Source organism: Peromyscus maniculatus, chromosome X, assembly GCF_049852395.1.
Source record: "Peromyscus maniculatus bairdii isolate BWxNUB_F1_BW_parent chromosome X, HU_Pman_BW_mat_3.1, whole genome shotgun sequence".
Lineage (NCBI taxonomy): Eukaryota > Metazoa > Chordata > Mammalia > Rodentia > Cricetidae > Peromyscus > Peromyscus maniculatus.
The window spans coordinates 90,656,216-90,679,582 of record NC_134875.1 but is presented as its reverse complement, the minus strand read 5'-3'; the positions used below and the strand labels follow the sequence as shown (position 1 = coordinate 90,679,582).

The following is a 23,367-nucleotide window of genomic DNA, read 5'->3' as shown; positions in this document are numbered from 1 at the left end:
TACTCCATAATAACTAATTCAAAGGACTACAAGCAATGAAATCAAGACAATTTCTTTTTAGTCTCAGCCAAACAAGGAACAGCCCAAACAAAAGAGAGGAAATGAAAGGCTGGTTTGATAGACAGTCTTGCTCTAGACCACTGTGGCTGTTGTTCCAGTGTAAAGTGTTCGACTTCTCTTTAATGACATTCATTTCTGTAACAATTACCTCTGCCTTCTCATCATTCACTTTATCTATAACATTGAATGATTTCTGTCAAATGGCACATTTTGCATGTTTTTCTGCTATATTAGTTTCTTTCTCATTGTAGACCTGAATAAGAACAGTGAGCAGTAACCATGAAAGAGCCAGAAAGCTATCCTGCTTGGGAGTTTTGCCAATTTGGTATAGAACAGTATTTTTTTTTTTTTTTTTTTTTTTTTTTGGTTTTTCGAGACAGGGTTTCTCTGCGTAGCTTTGCGCCTTTCCTGGAGCTCACTTGGTAGCCCAGGCTGGCCTCGAACTCACGGAGATCCGCCTGGCTCTGCCTCCCGAGTGCTGGGATTAAAGGCGTGCGCCACCACCGCCCGGCTAGAACAGTATTTTTAATAATCATAATTTTAAGTTCATATCCTTACTTCTCCTCTGGCTGGGTACTTTGGAGAGTTATAACATTCATGATTCTCTAACATAGCCCTCACCTCAATTTTACCATATACCTGTGTTTCACGATTGCCTTCTGCATCCTGATATATGGGTTCAGTCATGTAGTGGAGCTGTCTAATTTTTTAACCTTAAGATATACTTAAAGCACCTGGGCAAACAAGCACCAGCTTCTAGTAAAGACAGGGGTCCACACCTCCTATTTATCCCTATTCTTTGATAAGTTATAAATCTACCTAACACATCTTATACAAAATTGGACCATGATGCTTTCTTTTTTTTAGCATAGAAAAATATTTACATTTTAATAGATTTGCTCAGATGAAACTGTAGTTTGGAGAACTGTTGGTTCTTTTTTTCTTTTCTTTTATTGAAAATAGGTTTTCTAACATATTATATCCTGACTATGATTTTCCCTATCTCTATCTTTCCCTGTTGTTGGTTTTTATTTTTATTCTTTGGCTCTTTGAAGGGCCTGCCACCCAGCTCCCCAATAAATCCACACATGGAGGCTTATTCTTACTTATGAATGCCCGGCCTTAATTTGGCTTATCTCTAGCCAGCTTTTCTTAAATTATCCTGTCTACTTTTTGCCTCTGGGCCTTTACCTTTCTCTATTTCTGTGTATCTTTTCTTTCCTTCTTATTCCATGTATGGTTGTGTGGCTGGATGGCTGGCCCCCTTCTTTTCTCCTCGATCTTTTCCTTCCCAGATTTCACCTCCTGTTTATTCTCCCTGCATGCCAGTCCCACCTATCCTTTCTCCTGCCTTGCTATTGTCCATTCAGATCTTTATTGGACCAATCAGGTGTTTTAGACAGACACAGTAACACAGCTTCACAGAGTTAAACAAATATAACATAAAAGAATGCAACACATCTTTGCATCATTAAACAAATATTCCACAGCATAAGCAAATGTAACACATCTTAAAATAATATTCCACAACACTTCCCAGTTCCTTCCTACCTCCCCTCCTCTCCAGATCCACTCCCTTTCTATCATTAGTTAAGAACAGGCTTCTAAGAGATAAAAGACTAAAATATAACAAAATGCAGTATAATAAACTAAAACAAAAACCATCACATTGAAATTGGACAAGACAAACCAAAGGAGAAAAAGAGTCCAAGAGAAGGCACAAGGATTAGAGACCCACTCATTCATATACTCAGGAATCCCATAGAAACACTAAACTGGAAGCCATAATATATATGCATAGGAGCTGGTGCAGACCTGTGCAGGCTACAGCTGCACATGATGCCTCAATAGGGTTGGGGTCCCTGCAGAGAAGACTTGATACCATTACATGAAAATGTGAAGGTAAAGTCTAAGTTGCCAGGGATACATAAGAATGTTGGAGACACTAGTACTATGGATTGTCACTTTCAAAAGCTTTAAGACATGCAGAATAGACAAACCTAACAATTCAAGGAGTAAAGGGAGCCGAGAAGCAAACAAAAGGCACAGAAAGTCTATTCAGTGAAACTATACCACAAATTTTCTAAAAGCCAGAGAATGATATGGATACAAGTACTGGAGGCATTTACACCACTTAAAGTGGAAAATTACTTTAACAATGTAAAGGTGTGTTACATTTGCTTATGCTGCATTCGTTTAATGATTTGAAGAGATGTTGCTTTCATTTTATGTTGCATTTGTTTAACAATGTAAAGATGTGTTGCTTTGCCTGCCTAAGGTACATGATTGGTCTTAAAAAAGCTGAGTGGCCAATAGCCAGGCAGGAGAGGGATAAGTGGGACTGGTGGTCATAAAGAATAAGTAGGAGGAGGAATCTAGGCTCGAGAAGAGAGAATGAGAGAGAAAAAGAGGGAGATGCCCAGGGCCAGTGAGCCAGGCAGCCATCAGTCAGCCAGACATGGAAGAAGCAGGAAAAGCAGGACATACAGAATGAAAGAAAGGTAAAAAGCCCCGAGGCAAAACATAGATGAAGAGAAACAGGTTAAATTAAATTATAAGAGCTAATGGGACAAACATAAGATAAAGCTGAGCATTCATAACTAGTAATAAGTCTCCATGTCATTATTTGGGAGCTGGCAGTCTGAGAAAGTCTGCTACAAACCTCTCTGTTACATTGTTAAAACACTAAAAGCACAAAAAACAATATTAAAAGCTACAAAAGAAAACTGTCAGCTTACATACAAAGGGAAACTCATTAGAATAACATTATCTTGATAGAAATACCAAAAATCCAGAACAGTAATAAATAATGTAATCTAAGCTGTGCAAGTAAAATGTCCAACAGGATTGCTATATTCAGGTGAATTACCTTTTTGAGAATTTTTCTTTACTAATTGTTTAAGAAATTCATACAATATGTTTTGGACACGGTTACTACCCTATCCCCAGCTCCCAGAAGAGTTATATTTTAAAACCAGTGGTGAAATAAATACCTCCCAAGATAGGCACAAAGTAAAGCAATTTATGACCACTCACCCAGTATGGTAGAAGATACTTAAAGGAATTATAAACACAGAGGAGAAAGACAGTTGCAAGCAAAGGTGCTCAGGAAAGAATAAACTTCTTTTTATTAAGAAAGGAGTATTTAACAAACAAGAACAACAACAACAAAAAAAATCAAACATGTTCAAGACAGCAACCAAGCTCTTAAAATAAAAAAGGGAGAAAGAAAAGATTTGAACCATGTAAACAATGAACAAAATTATAAGAATCAGTGAATATGTTTCAGTGTAACCCCCAAAGTTAATTCTGTCAGTTTTACAACTAAGAGATACACACTAGCTGAATATATTAAAAGGCAAGAGACACACCTATTGATTTAAATATTAAGGCAACTTCAGGTAGTTAAAAGGGAGGTTTATTTTGTGGGGTAACTTACAAGTGACAGGATAGGTAGGTTGCAGGGTCTGGGAAAGGTGAAGCGCGGTCCAGTGGTGTTCTCTGGAGAACTCTGCACCGTCTACCTCCAGCGTCCAGGATCCAGGAAACAAGAGAGCCAGCCCATCAGGATGTCGGGTCTTCAGGGGTCCTCTCTTGGCTCCACCTTGTAGGTGTGACAGTTACCGAAGCCTCAGTGGGGGTGGTACTTCCAGGTCAAAGCTGGAATGGCTACCCACCACACATACCACATTGTCAAAGACACAGAACGAAAGCAAAAACTTCATAAAATATTATTTTTAGAGGGTGTTAGATTTGTTTATGCTGTGGAAAATTTGTTTAATGATGCAAATATGTGTTGCAAGTTCTTTTATTTTGCGTTTGTTTAACTCTGAAGCTGTGTTATTCTGCCTGTCTAAACATCTGATAGTCTAATAAAGAGCCGAATGGTCAATAGTGGAGCAGGGCTGGCAGGTGGAGACTAGATAGAAGGAAAAACATGGGAGAAAAAGAAAGAGCAAAAGAACAAGGAGGGGAGGATGCTAGTGGCCAGCTACCCAGCCACCCAGCCAGCCACGAAGTAAGAATGAAAGTAAGATATACAGAAGTTAAGAAAAGGAAAAATCCTAGAGACAAAAGGTAGATGGAATAATTTAAGATAAGAAAAGCTGGCTAGAAATGAGTCAAGCTAAAGCTGGTCATTTATAATTAAGAATAAACCTCCATGTGTGATTTATTTGGGAGCTGGGTGGCGGGCCACTTAAAAGAGCGAAAACAAACATTGTGGTATTCCAATGTGGAGCTAGAGTAAAAGAAAAGCCAACAACAAAAAAAAAACATGGAAAGAGATACGCCAAGCAGTTACATTGTGAAGACAATCAGGATTAGCAATACATATGTGTGACAAAGTCAACTACACAGTAAAATTGCTCAGAAGAAATAAAGGTCACTGAACACTAATCAAAGAACCAACTGATCAAGATGATGTGATAGTTTCTCTCTCTCTCTCTCTCTCTCTCTCTCTCTCTCTCTCTCTCTCTCTCTCTCACACACACACACACACACACACACACATGCATAAATAATTTTATAATATTTTTTTGTTGTTGTTCTTCAAGACAGGATTTCTCTGTGTAGATTTGGTGCCTGTCCTGGAACTCACTCTGTAGACCAAGCTGGCCTCGAACTCACAGAGATCCTCCTGGCTCTGCCTCCTGAGTGTTGGTATTAAAGGTGTGCGCCACCACTGCTCGGCTAATTTTATAATCTTTTAAAAATATACCTCCTAATCTTCCTAGGTCCTAACATACAGAAATAAGAATCCACCAGACCCCAATCACTCAACATGCACCTCCCAATTTCCCCAGCTCTGCATGAGAGACAAGAGAAAGCCAGGCCTCAACTACTCTGCTTATACTTCCCTTGTTTCTCCAGTCCCTAGAGCAATAAACAAATTTTATTCATTTATTTACTGGAGCAATAAAATAAATTTAAGTTCCAATAAAGTATCTTGAACCCTGCATACCCTGCCCACTTGCAGTTTCTCCAGCTCCTGGTGGTGATTGGCAAGCACTCCCCAGACAGTCATCCCCAGGCCCACATTCTCATTCAACCAACTAACTCCAAATGCACATATCTTGGCACAAAAACAGAAAAAAAATCCACATAAAAATCCAAGTCATGTGTCCTCCAAAAATTATTAGTCCCATAATAATGGAAGTCAAGGAGAATGGCCTTGAAGAACTGGCAGGCAAGAAATTCAAAAGACAATTAAAACTGGTTTCAGAAAACTCACAGTAAAACATCCGAGATAAATGAAGTAAGGAAGCTAATACATGATATGAAAATAGAATTCAAAAAGATACAGAATTACTAAAGAAAAACTAAACTGAAATATTGCCAAAAGTGAAAAACTACATAAGCCAAATAAAAGCCTCAGTTCCAGATCTCACCAACAGAATGGAAGCCAAAGTAGAGAAACTATATCATTTTAAAATTTAGTGATGTTTTACAGGCAAACAAAACCTCCATGAACAAAAGAAGGGAAAACTCTTGAATACCATGAAAAGATCTAACTTTCAGATTATAGGCATGAGAAAAGGAGAATTATGACATAGACTCTATTTTCAGTAAAATCACATTATCAAAATGTTCACATTTAGAAAAAGAGATGTGTATACTGGTGCTTCCAGAACACCAAACAGATATGACAAGGAAAGAAACTCTCCACAACATATTATAATAAAATATTAAGAGCAGAATAAAGAAAAATAAATCTTCAAGAGGAAAGGGTTAAGTCACTTATAAAGGCAGGCCCACCAGAATTACTCCTGATTTTCTGACAGAAATTTCAAAGTCAGAAGGGCATGGAAAAAAGTGTTTCAAGTTCTGAAAGAACATAACTATCAACCAGAATATTATATCCAGCAAAACTATCAAAATTCATAGACAAATAAAAATTTCCACAAGAACAAATTAAAAGAATTTATGACCACTAAGCCAACTCTATGGAGGATACTGAAGGGACCAATGAAAAATAAATAACACCAGGACAATAGAACAAAAAAGGTCAAAGAATCACCACAAAATCAGTTTAATGACAATTATACACATCTTTCAACAATAATTCTGAATATTAGTGGACTAAATTCCCCAATAAAGACACAGATTAGAAAACTGGATTAGAAAACATGATCTAGTTTTTCTCTGCCTCAAAGAAATACATTTTACCATCAAAGACATAACCTTAGCATAGAATGATGGAAAAAGGTACTTCAAGCAAATGAAGGTAATATACAAGCAGGTGTAGCAATTCTAATTATTGACAAAACAGACTTCATACTTAAATTAGTTAAAAAGGGCAAGGAAGATACTTTACACTCATTAGAGGAATAATCCACCAAGAAGCTATTATAATTATCAATATACATGAACCTAAACAGGTGTACCTCATTTTATAAAAGAAGTAATATTATATCTAAGACCACAGATAAGCTCAACATGGAATATATTGGTGACTTCAATACTGCACTCTCACCAATGGGCAGGATATCTGGCAAAAAACTACATCAACAAACACTAGAGTTGCATGACACCATTAATCATATGGGCCTAACATATCTACAGAACATTCCACTGAAACAGTAAAGAATACATATCCTTCACATATGAAACTTTCTCCAAAACTAATCATATATTAGGATACAAAGCAAGTCTCAACAAGTACAGGAAGAGTGGGATAACATCCTGATTCTATCTGACCATAATGGAATAAAGCTAGATATCAACAACAATAGGAGGAACTACAGAGAGTACACAAACTTATAAAGACTATGAAATATGCTGCTGAATGTGAATTGGGTTGAGTAAAAAAATGAAGAATGAAATTTAAAAATTCCTGAAAATGGATGAAAATGAAAACACAACATACCATGTTGTAGAATATTATTTTTAAATGTGCTATTTTTTTTACTCAGCAAGGGCTTCTCAGTTGAGCCCTACTGAAGTTGTCTGATTGCCTCTTCTCAAAGTTCAGGAAAAACAATAGCGCCATTTCAGACTCCTCACTTCAAAGGTCAGCACTTTAGGTAGGAACAAAAATAAGTATAAAAATCTGTTCCAGTGTAAGCATCGGTATTCTAGAGCTATAGGAAGGTTGAATGCAGTTCCTGGTCATGCATCTCTGACCAGGTTCCCAGAACCAAGAAGCAGGTGGAGCCAGATAATAGAACTACATGCAAAAGACCCAGTTGTAACATAGTGGTTTAAAGTTTACTCACACAGTCAAAAAAAGCCTAAAAGATACCCAGTAAAAGAGGTCCAGATGGAAAAACCTCTAAACAGGTTCCAGTGTGTTTGCAATGTGTGTAATCTTAAGAAAGAAAGAAAAAGGATATGGACAGTCATACAAAGAAAGAAATCATTTAAAAATAATAAAGTCTTTAAAGAATAATTTAAAAAGAGTAAGCCACTTAACAATGGAAATACACAAGGAGTCTAAATCCTGTGCATTACTGTGTTGATTTTGAATTTTTTTTAAATTCTGATAGGCAAAAGACAGTTGCTAGGAGAAATGGGATTATGAACTGGAATGCTAAATTCAACCAACCTAGATATTTTAGGAATGCCTTAACTTTAGAAAAGAAGTAAAAAATGTATTTGTCAAATAGAAGTTAAAAATGCTTTAGAGAAGTGGTTTTATTTTTGTTTCTATAGAAAACAAGAGGCTGTGAATTCGTCCTACATTAATATGGATTGGGTTTGATCAGAGAAGATCTTCTGAAACTTGACAGACAAATCTATCAAGAAATTTTATACCTGGTCTTCCCAAATTATCTCAAATTTTCTCAGGGACCCTTAACAATGATGCCTTTGCTCACAAACAACATGAAGCAGTCTAGAGAAAATGATGCCCATATTCCCAAGAGTTGGAGAGTATGGGTGATCTTTGGTTATTTGGTGGGTTATAGATGTTTGTTATCATTTAGAAGAATGCAATATATTGATACAAATTTAAAGTTTTTTTTATAACACTGTAAATATGTTTCTACTCTTGTTTAAGATATTTTACCTATGAAATTCATTTAAAAATGCAAGGTAAAATTCTAGTTTTTGAAAGCTATTATTATAAACTATTTAGGATAATCAAGAAGCACAGGTTAGTAGTTAGTCATTTATAACAATCAAATTTGTAGATATATTAGGTGTGTTTTCAAGATCATGTAGAGGTATATTCATATAGATCTATGGTCTTCAAACACTTCAGAAACCTACAGAATATGGCATTTAAAATGTTTTGTTAACATAATGTTTTTCATGACAATGAGACACATCTGCTCCTGGCAGCACCAATTTACATCAGAGAAAATGATGGGCATTGAAGAAACTCCATAGGTTTGCTTTCAAGGAGGCAAGATTAGCCATTTGGGTAAAGAAACTACTCTTGCCTTTGATGGCTGATAATGTGATATACAGACTGGACATGCAGGACCCACAGGAAAGTGACTGATGAACTATGCCAAAACAAGGTGGGACAGTCCTTCAGGGTTCCTGCTTCATGGAAGTGTCTGTCAGACATTCTGCAGAACACAGAGGAAAGCAACTGACAAAATTTGCAAATACAAGGCAGGACAGTCCTTCAAATTTCCTGCTTCACAGAAGAGTTTGTCAGACATTCTGCAGGACACAGAGGAAAGTAACTGATGAACCTTGCCAATACAAGGCAGGACAGTCCTTCAAATTTCCTGCTTCACAGAAGAGTTTGTCAGACATTCTGCAGGACACAGAGGAAAGTAACTGATGAACCTTGCCAATACAAGGCAGAACAGTCCTTCAAATTTCATGTTTCACTAAAAAGTCTGCCAGATACTCTGGGCCTGTAGACTAAAGATAAATACCCCAACATTGCAGAGGATCTTTGGGTGATTGTCCAGGCAGTCAGATATCTCTGTCGTTTCTAGAGTTTTGGAAACTGCTGCTCACTCAGATAATATTATATCCTTCTGGGTCTTTGGTGGAGTTGAAGACTAAATAGTTATAGCTGCAGATTTCCTTAATTATGAAAGAAAGTAAATTAGGTGACTTCAGAGTCACTAGGATGGGATGGATGGTGGAATGTTTTCTCTGAATTTGTTAAATACAAATAGACTGAATAATGTAAATGCAGTTCTTACTTGTTAACTGTTTTATTGTGTATATGGTTTTGCTATGTTGAAGTTAAAACCTTTCATTTTTATCTAGACAAAAAATCAGGAAATGTTGTAGAATATTATTTTAAAATGTGTTACATTTGTTTATACTATGGAATATTTGTTTAATGATGCAAAGATGTGTTGCATTATTTTATGTTGCATTTTGTTTAACTCTGTGAAGCTGTGCTACTTTGCCTATCTAAAACACCTGATTGGTCTAATAAAGTGCTGAATGGCAATAGCTATGCAGGAGAGAGGATAGGTAGGGCTGGCAGGCAGAGAGAATAAATAGGAGACAAAGAAGACTAAGGAGGAGCAAGACAGAGAAAAAGGAGCAAGAATAGGAGGAAGACTACAGGGGCCAGCCACCCAGCCCCACAGGCAGCCAAGAGTGAAAGAAAAGATACACAGAAATAGAGAAAGGTAAAAGCCCAGAGGCAAAAGGTAGATGGGATAATTTAAGAAAAACTGGCTAGAAACAAGTCAAGCTAAAGCTGGGCATTCATAGGAAATAATAAGACTCCATGCATTTATTTGGGAACTGGTTGATGGGCCCCCCAAAAGAGCCAAACGAGTAAAAAACAACCAACAATACCCAAATCTATGGGATGCAATGATAGCAGTTCTAACAGAATGTTTATAGCATAATATCTACATGAAGAAAATATTAGAAACCTCAAATTAACAATAATGCACCTGAAGATTTGGAAAAACAAGAACAAAAAGTAGTTATGAAGAGAAACCAAAATCAGGGCTGAAATTAATCAAATAGATATGAAAATAAACTAGAAACAATCAAGAAACAAAGAGTTATTTGTAAAGATGAACTTGTGCTGTGGAATAGAATATTTATTTAACCATGTAAAGATGTGTTACATTTGTGTTGCAGAATATTTGTTTAACTATGTAAAGATGTGTTGCTGTTTTACCTTGCCTGCCTAAGGCACTGATTGGTCTAATAAAAAGCTGAATGGCCAATAGCTAGACAGAGGAGAGATAGGCAGAGCTGGTGGGCAGAGAAAAAAGAGGCTAGTCAGCCAGGATGCAGCCACCCAGACATGGAGGAAGCAGGATGGACAGTATGTAGATGAGATAAACTAGCCTCAGGGAAACTCACAGATTAATAGAAATGGGTTAATTTAAGTTTAAAAAGCTAGATAGAAACATGCCTAAGCTATGGGCAAGTGTTCACAATTAATAATGTCTCCCTGTCAAGGTTTGGGGCTGACAGCCCAAGAAAATCTGCTACAAACTTGACTAAAAAAGCTTGAGCCATATTTACCAAAAGAAACAAAATAAGACACAAATTAATAAAATTAGACATGAAAAGGGAAATATTACAGCAGACTCTAAAAATTCATAGAATTTTAAGGACATACTTTAAAATTTTGTATTCCACTAAACTGGAAAATATAAAAGAAGTAGATGAATTTCTAGATGCAAATACCCTACCAAAGTTAAATCAAAATAGAGTAAATAATTGAAACTCAGCCATAACAGCCAATGAAATAGAAGCAGTAATTAAAAACCTCCAAACTAAAAAACACCCAGGACCAGATGGATTCAGCACAGAATTCTAACAGACCTTCAACGAACTGCTCAAATTATCACATAAAATAGAAAAGCAAGAAATACTTCCAAATTCATTTTACAAAATCAGTATTACTCTGATGCTAAAGTAGATTAAAATCCAATAAAAAGAGTATTATAGGCCAATGTCCCTGATGAACACCTATGGAAAAACTCTCAATAAAATACAAACTAAATTCAAGAACACATCAAAAAGATCACCCACCACTTAAAATCAGCTTCATTCCAGAAATCCAAGGATGGTTCCACATGCATAAATCAATAAATGTAATCTACCACATAATCAGAATAAAGGACAGAAATATCATGATCATACCAGGAGATGCAGAAGAGGCATTTGACAAAAATTCAACTTCCCTTCATGAGTACTGGAGAGTCTAGGGATACAGGGATGTACCTCAACATAATGAAAGCAATATACAAGCCCACTGTTTACATCATGCCAAATGGAGAAACACTCCTATCATTTTTACTAAAGTCAAGAACAAAATAATGATCTCCACTCACTCTACACCTGTTCAAAATACTGCTTAAACTCTCAGCTACAGCAATAAGACAAGAGGAGATAACAAAGATACAAATAGGAAAGGAAGAAGTCAAAGTAATCTTGTTTGGAAATTATTTTATACATAAAAGGCCCTAAAGACTCCACCATGAAACTTTTACAGCTGAAAGTAACAGGATACAAAATTAACACACAAAAATCAGTAGTCTTCCTATATAAAAATGACAAATATACTGAAAAGAAATGAGGGAAATAATACCTTTTACAATAGCCTCAAATAAAATATATTAAAGTAAAATAAAATATCTTGGAATAACTCTAACCAAGCAAATGAAATGTTTGTAAATTAAAAACTTTAAGGCATTGCATAAAGACACTGAAGAAGACATCAGAAGATGGAAGACCTCTCATGTTCATGGATTTGTAGGATTATATTTTGTAAAAATGGATATCCTACCAAAAGCAATCTACAGATTTGCTGCAATCCCCATCAAAAGTCTAAAACTTTTCCATTTCTTCACAGAAAGAAAAGTAACCTCAAAATTCATATGGAAATATAAAAGACCCAGGATAATTGAAATAATCCTAAATAAAAACCACACTGAAAGTATTATCATCCCTGTTTTCAATTATACTACAGAGGTATAGTTAAAAACCTTAAAAGTATTGGCATACAAACAGACACACAGATAAATAGAATTGAGGACTCATCCATAAACCTATGCTCCAATGGTCATCTGAATTTTGAGAAAGAGGACAATAATACACACTGGAGAAAAGACAGCATCTTCAACAAATGGTACTGATAAAACTACAAACATGTAGAAGAATGAAACTAGATCTTTATCTCACACCCTTCCAAAACTCAAGTCCAAATAAATCAAGGAGCTCATCATAACACTTAATACCCTTAATCTGAAAGAGGAGAAAGTAAGGAAGTCATAGACACACGAATGTACTTTCTGAACAAGACAGGACCATGATAGTACAAGCATTAAGAGTAAAGTTGACAAATGAGACTGCATGGAAATAAAAAGGTTTTGTATGGCAAAAGACACTATCATTCAAAAGAAGTGGCAGTCTATATATTGGAGAAAAAAATATTTACAAGTCATACACTTGACAAAAAATTGTCTATAATATATAAATAAATCCTAGAAAAATTCCTGAACACCAAGGAAACAAGCTAATTAAATTGAGGACATGGAACTAAACAGAGAATTCTCAAAAGAAGAAATACAAATAGCTGAGAAATATATATATATATATTTTAAATGTTGAACATCCCTAGCCAATAGATAAATGCAAATTAAAACTACTTAGAGATTTCATCTAACTCTTAGAATGGCTAAGGCTAAAAAAAAAAAATGCTGGCATGGATATGGAGAAAGGGTAACATCTATTCATTATTGGTGGAAGTACAAACTGGTACAGCCACTATAGAAATCAGTGTGGAGGCTCTTCCAAAAGCTATAATAGAGTCAGGCAAGGGGGCACATGCCTTTAATCCTAGCATTCAGGGGGCAGAGTCAGGTGGATCTCTGTGAGTTTAAGGGCAGCCTGGTCTACAAACTCAGTTGATGAAACCCTGTCTCCAAACAAACAAACAAACAAACAAACAAACAAACAACAACAAAAAGCTAGACATAGAATTACCATATGATCCAGGAATATGCACTCTCGGGCATATTCTCAAAGAACTCTGTATCCTACTTTGAATGACTGCACATGCATGTTTATTGCTGCATTATTCAAAGTAGCAAGAAAATTAAAACAGCCTAGATGTCCTTCAACTAATAAATAGATAATGAAATCATGGCTCAGATACACAACTGAATTATATTCACCTACAGATAAAGTTGAATCATGAAGTTTTGCAGGAAAATGGATAGAATTGCAAAATATATAAAGCAAGGTGTGTAAGATTCATATAAAAATCATATATTCTTTCATTTGCAGATCCTAACTTTTGATGCTTGTATGTAAATAAGGAGGTGTGAGAGTGAGTATAGATTATGAAGCTAGATATGAGGCAACCAGGGTTTGGGGAAGGAGGGAAAATACAAAAGTATGAAAATACACATTAGAGAATGGGAATGGGGGAAAAGAAACAACAAAGATTCTGTTTGGAAACTGCTACAAGGAAACCTAATATTTATACTATAATAAAATAATTGCTGAAATCAGTGACAAAATACTGTCCTCCACATTATAATGCAGTCCTTTATAACAGAGTAAGGTTTTGTTATTATTTACCTTAAGCATAAAGTAAACTACTGACTGATTTTTTTTAAAAAACAGAGCCTCAAACAAACAGGAGAGGTAGAATACCTCATTTTGATATACAGCATCCTGAGGGAGGTAACAACCAGATTGATATAGTTAATAAAAGGAGAGCCTACAGTACAATTTTGTATTTTACTTTATTTTTGCAGGTATGGCAAGTTATTTACATAATTTCCCATTTTCTAGTAGCTACATTAAGAAAGTAAAAAGATTTTGTGTATTGGTACATGCCTATAATCTCAGAACTTAAGAGGTTGAAGCAAACTTGAGACTAGCCTGGACTACACAGCAATATCCTATCACAAAAAAAAAAAAATCAAGCAATTAGCTAGGTGGTGGCACATGCCTTTAATCCCAGTACTTGGGAGGCAGAGGCAGGTGATCTCTGAGTTTGAGGCCAGCCTGGTCTACAGAGCAAGTTCCAGGACAGCCAGGGCTACACAGAGAAACCCTGTCTCAAAAAAAAATCAAGTAGTTAAAACAAATATAAATAATAAAAAGAATCTGGAAAATTAATTCTAGTATTTTAAACAAATATGTCAAAATATTATTCATGTAATCAGTAATATTTAAATGTTTATAGCATGGTTTTTTTACATTGATAATATATCTCAATTTGGATATCAATTTTTTCATGACTGAATCAAAAAATTATTTTAAAAAGAAAAGTGAAAAAATATTTTCCCATGGCCAAAGTGAAATGTAAACCTCCCAGAACAATAGAGTGGGTCATAACAGAAAATCAATATTTTACATTGCCACAATTAAAGCTTAAACATAAATTAAGAATTTAATTCTCAATTGTACTGGCTACAATTCAAGTACTTTACAGTCCTTAAGACTAATCACTGCCTACTAGTCAGTTGCAGATCTGATGAAAATACCTCTTGTACTATGTGTAGGTAGTTCACAGAATGCCTGAAGGAACTAAGAAAGAGGAAGTGACCGTCTGCTGCTATACAGAGTCGGAATAAACATCAATATTGACAGCTTATGAATAATTGTGTCATCACTTGTCATTTAATTAAATACACCAAATTTGCATGCTCTTCCTTTCTCCTCTCATTCTATTACAATTCCCAAGGAAATGTGAGTTACCATTCCCAGTTTCTCTTGTCAGCCTTTCTATAGTAACATCTATGGCTGTCTTGCTAAAATATTAAATTATAGTCTCTCTTCATGTGCTAGAGAAATCTCAAAAATATCTCTAATATATTTGCCTTCTCTTTCAAAATCACTGACACCACTCATAGCTTCACACTTCATTGTCTTCATTGTAACCGCTATTAAATTAACTTAAAAACATCATTATCACTGGCTTCTCTATTAAAACATTTACAGGCTCTCATATCTGTTCTTAACAAATATCACATCACTCTTTCTTTGTTACCTTTGCATCATTCTGATACCAAATTAAAACTGTTTTTACTCTGTAACTGTATAATACATTAATTTTCTATCTCCTATCAAGTGTGATTTGCTCAAAGGTCAAGGATATATATATATGTATATATATATATATACATACATATATATGTATATACACACACATATATATACATATATATTCTGTTCAAAGAATCAATATTTTATGTGCATAAATAATTATTAATTTTAAATAAGTGCAGGGCAACATCCAGCTTACAATTTGCGCCCACATCTGTTTCCTCAATAGGAACATAAAGGAAACATTATGACTCATGCTTACTGCTCAAGTAGTTTTTCATTGTATTGATTGACAAACACAAGACCCACAAAGTACATCTATATAAAAACATAGACACGCACATGTGCTTTTGTGGTATTCACATACATACATACACACACACACATTTTTTTGTGGTGATAAAATCAAATTCTTTATGTCAGCTAGGCAACTGTTCTACCATTGCACCACATCCTCAACTAAAGGCCCAAATACTTTACTTCAAGATCAATATGATCAATAGAGTCCTTAGAAACAGAATTCCTTTTAAGCTATTTTGTTACTGATTTTTCAGTCAGTAAAATAAACCAAAAATTAAATAGAAGCAAAAGGAAAGGAAAATAAAATGATAAAATTAACCATTCACTATTATTAAAAAGGAGTGCTGACAATTTTATTCCACCAGCAACAAAAATAGCCTTCTTACCTTAAAAACACAAAGCTGTTCAACATTTTGCTATTAAAAAAAGTTGAAAAAGAAACAATTTGAAAAACTTAGTTCAATGAAACTTTGTGAGGACATGGACAAATAAAATCTGCTATCTTTAAGAAAAGTAGCATTTGCCCTCTGAAAGTTCTAGGAGTAAATAGGGAAAATATAGTTTTTGCTTCCTTATTGAAAAAAAAGTTACTTTAAGGAATTAAATAAATAAATAAATAAAAATCACAGCATTAATTTACCTTCATGTTTATAAATTTACTTTATTTTCATGACTTATGTATTCAGCTCATCCTTGACAGACTTATTTGCCAAACACAAAAAAATAGTGGTCTATTTAGAAACTTTCGAATGAATAACACTTTTGAAATATATTTTATGAATACAAATAGTTCCAACGCAAACATGGAAAACTGTCAAATGGGTAGACAAAATAAAATTCTAAGCATTTCTTTGATTTATAAAAGTATGTCTACTTTTCATTTTCACTAAATGAGTACAACCATTTTTAAAATATTTGTGAGTATCTGTGGGTGTGTATAAATACCAACATACACACAACAAAGAAACATTTCATAGTGGCAAATTTTTAGTGCATTTCCAAAGTCTGTCATCCATAGACATCTACATGCAAATGCTACTAGACTAGTACACTAGAACAGATAAGAAAGTATTAGCAGAACTCCCTGGCAAAAACTTTTTAAATAGAAACAATGAAACAGAAATTCACTTCTCATTTGAACAGCATAAAAAATAATCTCCTTTATGCTTTGAATCATATATACACACAGTATTATTTAAGCTCAGAAAATAGCTTTTTACTGTACACACAGAACTATAGTATACACTCAATGAATGCTAGTACTGGAAGAAAATGTGCCATGAGGAAAATGTTGAAGGGACAGTCACAGAAAAAATGTCTATCCTCTAACAAACAAAAAAGAAAGGTATGTAAGGACTAGGATGCATAGGCGAGGGATTAGACTATAGAAAAAGTAAGCAGAAGCAAACAGAAACCAATTAAGTTGGAACAAAGCAACCAGTTATGACAGAGGAGAGTGAATCTTGAAAGTTGCAGACAGGAGAGGTGAAAAACATTTCTTCTTTTGTGAAGAAGCTATATATAGACTTGTCAGTCATAGCCAAAAGCAGTTGGAATGTGAGCTGGCTAAATCATAATATGAAACATGCACAGACTTTGCTAAACCTACTTCACAGGGTTGCTCTGAACAAAAACGAAAGACATAAGTTATGAAAACATTCCACAAACTAAAAATGCTATACTCTCTGTACAGAGTTTACACACTATTGAGATTCCATCTTTCATTTCTGGAAAACTATAAGCAATGCTCTCTTCAGATCACAAAGGATATGATCACCCTCTGTTCCTTAATCAGATTTTGAAAGACTCAAAGCTCCACAGTCACAGAGAGAAGCCTGATGCTAGAAACAGAAGAAGGATGTTGACAGACTGATCAAATGGAGAGGTATGGAAATAACCATGTGAGCAGTGTTTCCACTCCTGTTTTTTCCCACAACAATTTGGGAGAGAAAATTATTCAGAGTAAGGAATAAAGAGACACTTTCCTGTTTCATTCTAAACCTCACAACACTTTGTTATCTTGAATACCAATGGGGCTGAATTATGTCTATTTTTCCCCGAACAACATGAAAAACTGAGACTGTAAAAAGAGCATATAAAGTCACCAAAATGTGCTGAAATACATGCTTTTTCTTATGTGTTGATAACAGTATGAAAAGTCTAAGGAATGTTAGTCATGTGCATACACATTAATCAGTAAACAGGAAACTGAGATTTAGTGAGACCAATATCTTCAAGACAACCTCTCCAACACCATAGAGCACGGACTGGACCCTGAGTCTCTTTCATGTCAAAGTCCTAGATGGCAATTCTACAACACAACCTCCCTACTACCCCCAAAAGATGTCAGAAATATCAACAATGACAACAGGAAACACAATTCTCTTTGCTATTTTGTCTTGTTAGTTTTAACATCATTTAAGAAAATATTCCGGCACTGAATAATATTTCTATTAAACTTTCCTAAGTGTTCTAAACAACATTTCCTTCTCCCCTAACTGTTAGCGATTGTACAAGAACAATTCAACATATCAGAAGCAAAAGGAATCACAAACAAATGTCTTGATCAGCAAAGGCTTTCAGTATCACAAAAAGAAAGGGAGACATTGTAAGGAAATTAAAAGAACACATGGCAAACTATAAAACATCCATGCAAAAATAATATTTGAATATGATCAATATCATTACAAAATTGAGAAAATCAAGTGAAACAAGGACACAATCATCAAAAATAAGACGGATGTGGCAAATTCTAGTCAAAAAATAATTACTTTCAAGGAATAAATTCTTAAGGGGGAAAATGGAACATAGAGATTAAAATAACCTTCAGAACATTAAAGATAATTAAACCAGGTAGCATTTATATAACAATATGAAGTTAAAAACATGGATTTTAATTGATATAAAAATTATTATAATAATTTTTTTCTAAAGACCAATGCATTCTGAAGATCTGTACTGAATATTTATTACTAACTAATATCAGGTGCTCCTTCAAAAATAGTACTAAAAAAGGGAAGAGAATAACGACAAATAAGATGATTCATGGAATTACAATTGATGAAGTCAAGTGCAAAGCATATATTCACTATCACATAACTTAAATTACTTTATATTCAAAATAAGGGCATATCATGGTTGGGTTGTCACAATAAATTTCAAGGAAGAAAACACTTAATATTAAGAACCTAAAAAGCTGAAAAGAGAGAAGAAATCTAACCAAACCACCTCCTTTATGAGTAAAAAAAAAAAATTAAGGCTCAGCTAGGTTAAGAGACTTGCTCACAGTCACAGAACTCATCAGTTCCAGACTCGGGATGAGAATTTAAACCTCTAAATTTGAAGTCCACAGATGCGTTCCTTCGCAAGGCAGCAAGAAACGACTGCACGTAAGCACTCCATCCCGAACGTCCTCAGATTCGAGCGTCCTAAGAGTGAGCCACATGGCAGGGCACAGGCAGAGTGGGTTCATATCAAAAAGGGGGCGCCAGTCACCGTGATCAGATCTGTTTCTTTCTGAGAACCATGGCTTCCTGTCGGATTGGAGAATCCAAACTGGGTTTCTTCCTCGTGCCCAAAGAAGTCAGACTCGGGATGCACGTTCCAATCGGCTTTGGCAGGGGTCAGTAGTTCGGAGACACTGTTTTCACAGAGGGTGCTGGAGGGGGTCAGAGCTTCCGTGTCCACGGTTAACTTATTGCTGGGCGTCAAAACCTGGGGCTCCAGGCTTGAGTTCTTCAGAGCCAAGGAGCCGAAGAGCCCCACGTTTCCGCCGGAGACATCGTCCATGTCTAAGGGGCTCTGCTGATAACCAGTCACCGAGGTTCCGAAGAAGAGAGAGGTATCCAGACTCTGGGGAAGGTCACTGGGGGCCCGCAGGGCCCGGGGGTCCACCGCTTGCCCTAAGGAATGGTTATTATTATCGGCAGGGAGACCTCCCGCGAGGGTCGAGTTCACGGAGGCCACGTCAATAGTCAAGATGCCAGAATTGACCAAGGCCGTGTCCAGCACCGCAGCAGAACTGTGGCCAGGCACATCGGAGAAGAGAGACACCAGCTCTGCACCACTGAGATCGTTCTGCCCCTGGCTGGTGAGCTCGCTGCTGGGCGTCAGGGAGTTGGCGGCTTCCAGCTGGGCCAAGAGGTCCTGGCTGAGGTTGTGCCTCTTGGCCATGTGGGTCTTCATGCTGTGCTTGGACGTGAAGAGTTTGTTACAGGTGGAGACCGGGCAACGGTTTTTCCAAGTGCCCACGTCCTGCAGGTGCTTCTTGGAGTGGATGTAGAGACTGCTCCGGGCGGAGAACCTGGCACAGCAGCCTTCCACGGGGCACACGAAAGGCTTCGTGCCCAGGTGGGTGATGCTGTGGCCTTTCAGGTGTTCGGCCCTGGTGAAGGACTTGCCACAGCCCTCCACGGGACAGGTGAACCTGCGGTCGTCCTCGTGCTTCCTCTTGTGTCTTAGGAGCTTGGACATGCTGGTGAAGTTCCAGCCACAGCCGTCAAAGTCACAAAGGAAAGGTCTCTCTCCCGTGTGGCTGCGCAGGTGGATCTTGAGCCTGCAAGCCTTGTCATACTGCTTGCTGCAGCCAGGGAAGGAGCAGGCAAAGAGTTCCTGTTCCCTGAAATGGGCGCGGTTATGAGAAAACAGGGCGCTCACAGTAATGAACGTCTTCTTGCAGCCAGAGAACGCACACTGGTAAGGCCTCTCGGGCTCGAAGTGGCTGCGCTGGTGGGTGCTGAGCTTGGCCTGCGTGGGGAAGCTCTCCTCGCACACCTCGCACTTGAAGGAGTTCTCCTGCTCATGCCCCTTCATGTGCGCTTTGAGGTTGTACACGGTGGTGAAGCTCTTGCCACAGCCCTCCACCGGGCAGCCAAATGGCCGCAGCTTGTCGTGCGACTGCAGGTGTCTCTTGAGCTTGTAAGACGTGGTGAAGGTCCAGCCGCAGCCGCTCAGGGGGCACTTGAAGGGCCGCTGGCCCTGGCTGCTGCTGTGTGTCAGCAGGTGCACCTTCAGCTGGTGCTTCTTGGCGAAGGTCTGTCCGCACTGCGCCTCCGGGCACAGGTAGAGCACCACGCCCGGGCCCGGGCCCAGAGGCCCGCGGGGGCTCTGGGCGGCGGCCGGGGCCTCGGCCTCCTCCTCCGGAGGCGCCGGGGCGGGCGCGGGTTCCGCCGGCTCCGCCAGCAGGAGGTCCGGTGGCAGCTCGGGGCAGTCGCCCAGCTGCGCCGCGGCGGCGGGCGGAAACCCGGCCTGCGGGGCGATCAGTCCCCCCGGCGGCGGCGGCGGCGGCGGCGGCGGGCAAGGCGCGACCCCCGGCTCCCAGGCCGGCAGCGGGGGCGTGGTCAGGGTGAGGACGCCGTTCTCAAAGCGCAGCAGCAAGTCCTGGTTGTGGATGGTGATGGTGCCCGCGAAGGCCGCCGCCGCCGCGGGGCCCGCGCCCGGGCCCGGCGCGGGGAGCGGGGACGCAGCCGGGACGGCCGGCAGGCAGCGGGGGCCCGGCTCGGGCCGCCCCGCGGGGTCCGCGCCGCTCTCGCGCCGCCGCTCGGGCCCCGGGCCGGCCTCGGCCTCCTCCCTCCACACCGGCCCTCCTCCTCCTCCTCCTCCTCCTCCTCCGGCCTGCTCCGAGCCCACTGTTTCTACATCGCCACCCACCGGGTCAAGCAGCAACAGGAAGAAGTCGTCGCCGCCGCCGCCGCCTCCTCCTCCGCCTCCTCCTCCTCCGCCGCCGCCGCCTCCGCCTCCTCCTCCGCCGCCGCAGCCGCCGCCGCCGCGGCTCGGGTGATCCGGCCTCGGCGCCAACCGGTTCGTGCTGGGGCTCGGGCCCAGGCCCCGTGAGGCCCTCTGGGCCTCTGCGCTCCGCGGCCCCGGCCCGCCATCTTGGGCCCCCCGGAGCAGTAGGAGGCGGCGCGTGGGGGCCTGACAAGCCAGAGAGTCCGGGGCTCGGGGGACCCCGCCGCCGCCCGCGGGGCAGCAGCCGCCGCCGCCGCCGCCCTGTGGTGTCCCGCGAGCGGGGAGCAGCCTCGGGATTTCCATCGCGGCGGCGTCGGTGAGGCTCGGCTGGAACCAGAGCCGAGGCGGAGGCGCGACCCCGCCCCCTGCCGCGGGCCCGAACACGTTCCTGAAAGGAAAAAAAAAAGTGCAATGCGCAGAAACTGGCCCTATCAGATATTAAAACGTATTTAACGCCACAGTGATTTAAATATTCTGGTACCGAGGCTCTGGAACGGCGGAGACAGCCCAGAGGCAGAGTCTGACGCGGAGAAAGAACTTGCACACTTTTGTTACAAAGTAATCCAGGTCTTCCCAACTGAAGGCAGCAGAATGACAGTTGGTCCAGACTGCCGCCCAGGCCCCTAGACACCTAGCCAATGAAAACAACTCCAATTCCTACCTCACCGTGGGGAGCAAATAGACCTATCGCGGCCTCCCCCGGAGCTGAGCGCGTTCCCGGGCACTTCTCAAGTGTTGGAAGTTGTTTACTGCCGGGCGGGCGGGTGGGCGCAGGACAGAACTTCTGACAGGGGAAACTATGTTGCCCGCACTAAATACACTTCCTTCACGCTACCCTTTCTGGTGCAGATGCCCGCTCCAAACACACACACACATAGCCACACACCACGCACACACACACACCACACACATAGTCACACACCACACACAGTCACACACCACACATAGTCACACACCACACACACACTCATAGTCACACCACACACACACATAGTCACACCATACACACACACACATAGTCACACACCACACACACACACCACATAGTCACACACCACACCACACACATAGTCACACCACACACACAAACACAAAGTCACACACACACCACACACATAGTCACACACACACACATAGTCACACACCACACACACACATAGTCTCACCACACACACACAAACACAGTCACACCACACACACAGTCACACCATACATACACACACACCACACATAGTCACACCACACACACACACACAGTCACACCATACATACATATATACATACATATATACACACACAGTCACACCATACATACACACACACCACACATAGTCACACACACACACACAGTCACAGCATACACACACACAAACACAGTCACACCATACATATACATATACACACACAGACACACACCACACATAGTCACATCATACACACACACACAGTCACACCATACATACATATATACATACATATATACACACACAGTCACACCATACATACACACACACCACACATATTCACACACACACACATACACACACACACACACAAACAGTCACACACACACACACACACACACACACACACACACACACACACACAACTTGTAATACTCAGAATTGGTTATCGTGAGCCAAGTCCCGGGTAAAAATGTTTCACACAGTTAGGCTTTTGACCTCCTGGTACAGGAGTCAAAATAAGAAACGGGGCCAAAACAGCCTGGCACCCTTGGCCTATGGGTGTGAGACCTGGTAATTGAAGCAATAGATTATGAAATCTGGAAAATCCACCCAGCTCCTCAGTTCTCCCTGCCGAATGCTTTAGGGTACACATCCTCAAAACAATGCGGTTTACATGGAGTTATGTAGTTGAAACCATACCGCAGCCTTCTTTCTGTGGCTAGCTTCTTGCACAGGGTCTATTTTACATGACAGACCCATCCACGATGCTTAGAAGGGCCTTACAGCTTACATCCTCTCCACTGTTGACTAGCATTCAGGCAGATGCTTACAGCGCGGTGGTGATGTCCCGCCCTCCTACAGTAAATGGGCTCTTTTCTCACTGTTATCAAGAGCATGTTTGTATCTGAATCACAGTGGCCTCCTGTAAAAGCCTCTCTGGAGCATACCTCCAAAAACAGAATCCCTGGCTGCTCTGTGACTTATGCATAGCTTTACAAACAATGACGACTCGGGCTATTTAATTTGTGGGGTGTTATCTGAGATGGGACCTCACTGTGTAGCTCAGGCTGGTCCAACGTGCTTTCTGTGACAATCTTCGCCCCCACCAGCAACACAGACCAATCCCATTGCCCTGGGT

At 39.6% G+C, this 23,367-nt stretch overlaps 1 protein-coding gene across 1 annotated transcript in view; it reads right to left on the bottom strand.

Annotated features, from left to right (window-relative positions):
- Nucleotides 1-1,416: 1,416 nt before the first annotated feature.
- Nucleotides 1,417-23,367, bottom strand: part of LOC102923624 (zinc finger X-linked protein ZXDB-like) — a 33,410-nt gene continuing 11,459 nt past the window's right edge. The window contains exon 2 of the mRNA XM_076562185.1: nucleotides 1,417-21,430. Coding sequence (XP_076418300.1) covers nucleotides 18,784-21,345 — 2,562 coding nt within the window. The 5' untranslated portion in view covers nucleotides 21,346-21,430 and the 3' untranslated portion in view covers nucleotides 1,417-18,783. The remainder of the gene's footprint in view (nucleotides 21,431-23,367) is intronic.